Genomic DNA, 7708 nt, shown 5'->3' on the forward strand with positions numbered 1-7708 from the left:
GGAGATCCAACCAGTCCATTCTGAAGGAGATTAGCCCTGGGATTTCTTTGGAGGGAATGATGCTGAAGCTGAAACTCCAGTACTTTGGCCACCTCATGTGAAGAGTTGACTCATTGGAAAAGACTCTGATGCTGGGAGGGATTGGGGGCAAGAGGAGAAGGGGACGACAGAGGATGAGATGGCTGGATGGCATCACTGACTCAATGGATGTGAGTCTCAGTCAACTCCGGGAGTTGGTGATGGACAGGGAGGCCTGGCGTGCTGCAATTCATGGGGTCGCAGAGAGTCGGACATGACTGAGCGACTGATCTGATCTGATCTGACACCAATAACAGCTAACATTTATTGAGCATTTCTTTGCACTTGTGCTCTTCTATGCATTTACACAGAGACCCTTTATTTCTCACACCAAAACGGTGGTTTTATACTATCATCATATTTTACCAAATTTAAGATGCCATCAAGTATATAATGCACCCTACTTTATGTACCACTAAGAAAGAAAAAAGGAACTGCCAACTAAACTATGATATGTAGTCAACTGTTCGACAAATTCAGACTTCAAAGATGTTTAAATGTTAAGATGTCTTAGAATCAATTAAATATAATATCATTCAAATTTTATAGATGTGGAAACAGGGATAAAAAGCTTTTAAATAATGTGCCCAAAGCTATACAACTGGCAGGACTAAATAAACTGTATAGAATTTCACCTAAAAAGAAAAAAACAATTCCAGCTGAGAAATTCCAGGGAAGTCACTGGAGCCAGGTGGTGGATTAAGGCATACTCTGTGCGATCCCATAGATGGCAGCCCACCAGGCTCTGCCATCCCTGGGATTCTCCAGGAAAGAACACTGGAGTGGGTTGCCATTTCCTTCTCCAATGTGTGAAAGTGAAAAGTGAAAGTGAAGTCGCTCAGTCGTGTCTGATTCTTAGTGACCCCTTGGACTGCAGCCCACCAGGCTCCTCCGTCCATGGGATTTTCCAGGCAAGAGTACTGGAGTGGGGTGCCATTGTCTTCTCCGACTCTGTAAGTAGAGATGGAGAAAAGGAATGCAGGTTAGAGTAACGTGGCAGCAAGGGTATAATGGTAAGAGACCTTAAGGAACATACAAGGAATTAGAAATTATTCCATTGGTGGATGTATGTGGTGAATAACACAGGTTGAAAATAAACAGCTGAAAGTTTAGTGTGGATAGTGATAGCTTTTTTTAGTGGTAGTAATAAGGTCAGAATTCTATTTCTAAACACAGAAGATAAATCTAGCAACGGTGCATAAAACAGAAGGAGAAAAACAAGACTAGAGGCAGGATGAAACTAGATAGCCACTGAAATTGTCTCAGCAAAGTTAATGAGGTTCTGAATTAAGCTGGTAGCAATGGAAACAGGGAAGAGGAAGAAATCGAAGATGGTGATGGGTGACAACCTGAATTTGTAGGCAGGACCACCAACAAAAACAAGGACTAGAAATGAAAGACCAGACATATTTGAAGGACACAGGGTGCTTTCAGCTGGAAATATCAAGTAATCAGAAATGGGCAAATGACGCTGAAGAAAGTTGGGCTGGAATTTAATTTGGGATCATCCACAGAGAGGTAACAGGGAAAGGCATTTGACTAAATGAAATCACCAGAGAGAACGCAGAGAGAAATAAGGGCCAGGATCAGCTGTGTAAGGAGTCCTAAACTCGGGGAACAAAAGCAAGAGGAGGAAATAGTTACAGAGATTGCAAGAAAAGCAGTCATGACAGGTCAACCCTCAAGAGAAGCCTGAGTACTGAGGGATGCAGGTCTGACGAGGCAGTACCTCCAGTGCGCCATGTGTGTCTGGGGTGCTAGGGTGAGGGTCATGGAGAAGGAGCCTGTAAGGTCACACCTAAATCCCTAACAAGGCCCTTGGTGATCTGGCCCCTGCATACGTGGCAGGCCTCATTTTCTGTGTCTCTCTACATTCTAGCTATACCCAACTACCTGTCCTTTGCACACATGGCTTTCACAGAGTCACAAGTCTGCACATGTGCCCCCTCCCCCAGTCTCGTTTATATAACTCCACATGACCCCTCAGCTCTCCAGAACAACTCAGTCCCCTCTCCCTCAGTTCCTGCTGCATTCTATATATACCTCCATGAAAGAATCATCCCACTGTGTTGTAAATTACTTATGTGATGTCTTTGCCCAAGAGACTGAGCTCCTAACAGTAAAGACAGTAAATATTCGTAAGTGAGGAAACCATTTGGTAAATGAGGACAGGGGAACACTAGCAAGAACATCACTGAACTGCCTGACCATGATGAACAAGATAAAAGCTGATAAACTACCAATCCATGAGAATTTGTGATGAGAGCCATGTTCAGTAAAAGCCTGGAAATGAAAGAACTGCAGGGCTACAAAGTGTATGGATGGAAAGAGGAATTTCAGAGGCGAAAATTTTAAAGATGGCATTTCCAAGCTGTGACTATCACCCCATGCAGTTGGAGGAAATAGAAATCAAAACTGTCTGTTGATAAAGACAGGAGTTATGAAGCCATCAGAAGTATCAGAAGCAGCAGCAACTAAGATGGCAAATTTCCAGGAACCAGTATCTTATATTTGTTTAACAGTTATGAAGTTTCCACACTAGTATCAGTGCTCATGCTCAGTTGTGCCCAGTGCTTTTCAACCCCGTGGACTGTAGCCCACCAGGCTCCTCTGTCTATGGGATTCTCCATGCGAGAATACTGGAGCAGGTTTCCATTTCCTCCTCCAAGGGATCTTTCCGATCCAGGGAGGAAACCCGAGTCTCATTTCCTACACTTGGCAGATGGATTCTTTACCACTGCGCCATCTGGGAAGCCCCTGGTGGAAGGTCCCCTGGAGGAGAGAAGAGCTACCCACTCCAGTATTTTTGCCTGGAGAATTCCACAGACAGAGGAGCCTGGTGGGATACAGTCCATGGGGTTGCAAAGAGTCGGACACAACTGAGCGACTAACTCTTTCACACTTACATTATTCCTTATTAAATAGATAAGGAAGCAAAGGCTTAGAGAGGTTATATAATTTGTCCAAGGACAGAGAGCTGATACCCACTGCACCAAATTGCCATTACAGAGAAAAAATGGTGAATCAGGAACAAACAAAGATTTTGGAGAACAATGCTAATTTCTGCAGTAGCCACTCTCCCCTTTTTTCAGTTACACCATTTTTAACTGAGTGTACTGCCCATCCAGAATAAAAACTGTCTTTCCCAGCCTCCCTCCAGTTAGGTCTCACCAAATGACTGAGTTACAGCCAATGAGATAGAAGGAAGTAAGTCCTTTGATAGTTTTTGAGGAAATTTCCTTAAGGAACTGCTGTCTTTTACTTCTTTGTCCCCGCTCCCTTCATTCCTTTATCTATCCTACTGCCTGGAAAAGGAATGCTGCCATCATCACCATGAAGGTGAGACTATATCTTAGGGATGACAGAGAACTAGGAAGAAGACTGGTTCTTGAAGAAATCTTGAACTAGAGCTACATAAGTCTCATTTATGTGCCAGAGTAATAAACTTTTACCTTTTTAAAACCAGCTATTTGGGGTTTTCTGTCATAGCTAAACCTAACTAAAAAACAAACAAACAAAAAAAAAAAACACAGAAAATTTAAAAGGGATAATATTCCAAAGCTTGGAGGTTACTAAAATAGGGAAACTTACTTAATTGGACTCGAAAAGATGAATTATTCCTGAGTTCTCATGAAGTGATAATCCTATTCCAATGCATTACTATCGTACTGTGAGCTGAGGCAAGTTGAGGAAAGATTAGCTTTCACTAAAGAGACCGGTCAATCCTAAAGGAAATCAACCCCAAATGTTCACTGGAAGGACTGATGTGGAAGCTGAAGTTCCAATACCGTGGCCACCTGATGTGAAGAGCTGACCAATTGGAAAAGACCCTGATGCTGGGAAAGATTGAGGGCAGGAGGAGAAGAGGGTGACAGAGGATGAGATGCTTGAATGGCGTCACTGATGCAATGGACTTGAACTTGGGCAAACTCCGGGAGATAGCAAGGGACAGGGAGGCCTGCCACAAAGAGTCAGAGTCACAAAGAGTCAGACATGACTTAGCGACTGAAAAACAACAACAAAGAGACCAGATATCCACCACTGTGAGTGGATCAAAATCCTTTTGAAAAAAAGAATACAGTTGTTGGGCACTGTTCAAGGAGCCAGTGGAGGGGCAGGAGAAGTGTTAGGTGACACAGGGGCAGATGATGGAAAACTAGACAAAACTAAGAATTTTGTCAAAAGCAGAGAAATCGGAGGTAGTAACTGAAAGGTACACTCCAGGGACACACAAATGACAGGTTTTCCACAAAAAACCAGATCAGCCCCTATTAAAGGAAGTCCCTATGGGTCTTAGACAGCAACTGTCCTAGAAAAACTGCTTTCACAAGATGACTTCTGCCCCGAGTCTAAATGCAATTCTAACTGTTAAGCTCACAGCTGTTAACTCAGAGGTACTAACACAAGCAAATACAGGATTACATACCCCTCTTTGTAAGGTCAAACAGAATTTAGGGAACCTGACTTTGGCTAGCCTGAAGCTAACCAATTTGATCCAACAAAACTCCCCATATATAGCCAGGGACTTTGGTACAGAAATGGAAATAACCAAATTCAACTATCGTAGCAGGATCTTGTGAAGTGAAGCACTTCTGAAGGAGGATGTGGCATCAGGAGTATCCATGTATATTTTAGAAGACTAGTTGTTAGGAGGATTGGATTAGTGTGCAATCAAGTTACAGAATGGACACAAAGAAGAAACTGTATTATGATCTGTTAGAATTCACAACAAATGCAACACTGGGCCAAAAGTTCTCTGCAAATAGCCAGGAAATCAGTTCTCAAGTCAGGTTAGGTCTATGTGCCTAGGTCTACGGCTGAATGAACCGTGCCTCTTCAGCCTCCACAAGGGGGCCATGATGTACTTAACAAAGGCTTCTCTGTCAGCACTCTATCATTTATTTTAAAAATTATATATATATATATATATATACACACACACACTTCATCAACAGCATTGAGCACTTACCAACTCTAGTATTCAATGAAATTCAAAATGAGATTTGAAAACTACCAATTATTGTTCCTTGGCAAACTAATACAAACAAGCTCTCTTTCTTAAACCAGGTATGAAAATACTAAAGTATGAAATCATCAACACATAAGGAAGCTATAAAAAAATAGTACACCTTGCAAATCCTCAAAAGATTCCAAAAGACCAAACACAGAAATAAACGACTCCAAAGTCCGCTTGCCTTTGCCTTGAGATTGCATACAGAAGTTGACCAAAGTTCCTAAATAACTATAAATCAGGACAACTCCTTTTAACTTATTTAATGCAACTGTAGGGGTGCTGATAGGAATTAAGAGACAGAAGGGCTCAGCTGATACTGCAGAATACTTGAGGCGTCCAAGATCCACAAATTTTCTTTTATTAACTTGGCTCAGAATTCTCAAGCACTTTTGCATCTGACAAGAATTTCACATACCCAACTACATCAGACCCTAGTACAATTTGAAAGAACCATCCTATTATTTTAGGGTTAAAATGTATCACCTTTACAAATGTTTATAAGCACAATATTTAATGAGTATATCTTAAAGTCCAAAGAAATGAGAAGAGCACATCTTGTGCTTTCTTCAGTCCGCCTATGCTGTGCTCATGCCTGTCCCCTTTCCAATGTACCAGAAATGACCAAATGTCATGATTAAGAGCATATCCAACAACTGACCCTATATTCTGTTTTATTTAGACATTGATACATCAGCAAGGATAGAGAAGGGAGCCAGACTCCATACACACTCACCCAGTTAATGACACTCTCAAACCCCTCTTCACTCATCCCCTTAACATCCTCACAGCACAGCTGAACTGCTGGTGAGAGAGAACATGAACAGGACTGGAACTATACAGGGATAGCTGAGAGACATAAGCCTGTTGGCAAAGCAGAACAAAATTTGCTACCATTGCAAGCAGTGATCAAAGGGTAGAGCTAAGAAAACTAAGCTAAACAATGACAAGGGAGAGTGGTTAGAGTTCATGAGTTAAAATAACATTACCTTACACTCTGAATTCTGACAGTCAGTTATGCACAACACTCAAAGGACGGGGTAAGGAAGGTAAGTCCCACAAACCTAGGCTATACTCGCTCATATTGGCTTTATTAGATCACCTCTCAAAACCTGAGTGTAAAGTGAGAGAAGGCATATTGATATGCTTATCTTGAAGCATTTTCAGAATCATCAGAAGGATGGTTTACTACAGAAGAATTATCTTCCTTGAAAATATACCTAACGAACTTCTCATTACCATTTTACATTAGCCCAACTTACCAAGTAACTTTCTGCTCCCCGTCATACCAGCTGGAGTGGAACCCCAGTCCCAGACCAAACTGTTATTACCAGTCCTGCTACTAACTTGCTGGCCAACCCAGAGCCAACCGCTTGCCTTTCCCAAGCCTCCACTACCTTGCTTCTAGCAAGAGGAAGCCAGGCTGCTGCTGCTGCTGCTGCTGCTGCTGCTGCTGCTGCTAAGTCGCTTCAGTCGTGTCCAACTCTGTGCGACCCCATAGATGGCAGCCCACTAGGCTCCTCTGTCCCTGGGATTCTCCAGGCAAGAATACTGGAGTGGGTTGCCATTTCCTTCTCCTAGACAACATCTAATATCCTACTACAAGTCTAACTACCTGTGATCTTACAGTGGACCTGAGATTTGAGCCAACTCATTCATTGGGCAATCTGAAGAATGTCAGAACATTAAAAAAAAAAAAAGAAGAGAAGAGAAAAACGACAAACTTCAGGGACAAGACTACTCTCAAAACTGATCCTGGGTAACTTTGAGAATTCTGAATCCCACAAACTTTAAAACACCAAATATGAGAAAACAGCCTGAATAATGGTGAAAATGTGAAAACTGATACTTCTGCGGCTCTGGAAAGGCTATTCCCACTTGGAGAACCTTCATTCGTGTATTTCACTAAACCTCGCGCTGCTGTTAGTTCAGGTCCGTTCAGTCGCTCAGTCGTGTCCGACTCTTTGCCACCCCATGGACTGCAGCGACACAGAAACCAATGTGCACCCGACTGAATTCCAGGCCTGCCACTCCAGGGACCTTGCTAGCCTCGCCCGGACTTTCAGATTTCAAGGAATTAGCGGAGAAGAGAGAACAGCCGTAGAGTTACTAGTAAATGTCTGATCACTGCAAGAGAAGAGCTAGAGGAGAGAGTGGCGAGCCAGGTGGCCACGCGGCCTGGCTGTTCCCTTCTCCATCCTGGCAGGGGATGTCGAGGGCCGTGGAGCGGTCCGTCCCACTCCACCCCGGGTAGCTGCCGGCCTGTGGCCGCGGAAGTCACCTGTGAAGGAGTCAGGGTAGATGGACTCCAGAGCCTCCAGCTCGTTGCGCTGCTCCTCGCCGTAATCTGTCATCGCGGCCCTCGCTGCAGCCCATGGATCGCCCAGATACCCAGGCGGCGTGCTGCAGCCTGGACCGCGGCCGCGCCGGGAGAGCAGGCAGCGGCCGGGCGGGCGCAGGCGCAGAGTCCCAGGCAGAGAGGCCTGGGGCCCACAGCCAGGCTGGGCCTGCTGATCAACAGCCCTGCGCCGGCCTCCGCCTGCTCCCTAGTTCCGCGTTCGACTCGTCGGGCCTGGCCGTTGGGCTGACTGTCCCACGCCCGCTCGGACTTGCTGGGAT

General features: G+C 44.3%; 1 protein-coding gene across 1 annotated transcript in view; it reads right to left on the minus strand.

Annotated features, from left to right (window-relative positions):
* RWDD1 (RWD domain containing 1) overlaps positions 1–7675 on the minus strand; it is an 18039-nt gene extending 10364 nt beyond the window's left edge. The window contains exon 1 of the mRNA XM_010861820.1: positions 7371–7675. Within this exon, the coding sequence (XP_010860122.1) occupies positions 7371–7443 (73 nt within the window). The 5' untranslated portion in view covers positions 7444–7675. The remainder of the gene's footprint in view (positions 1–7370) is intronic.
* Positions 7676–7708: the final 33 nt, after the last annotated feature.

The sequence above is a fragment of the Bison bison genome, unplaced genomic scaffold (genome assembly GCF_000754665.1).
Source record: "Bison bison bison isolate TAMUID 2011002044 unplaced genomic scaffold, Bison_UMD1.0 scf7180017864473, whole genome shotgun sequence".
Taxonomy (NCBI): Eukaryota; Metazoa; Chordata; class Mammalia; order Artiodactyla; family Bovidae; genus Bison; species Bison bison.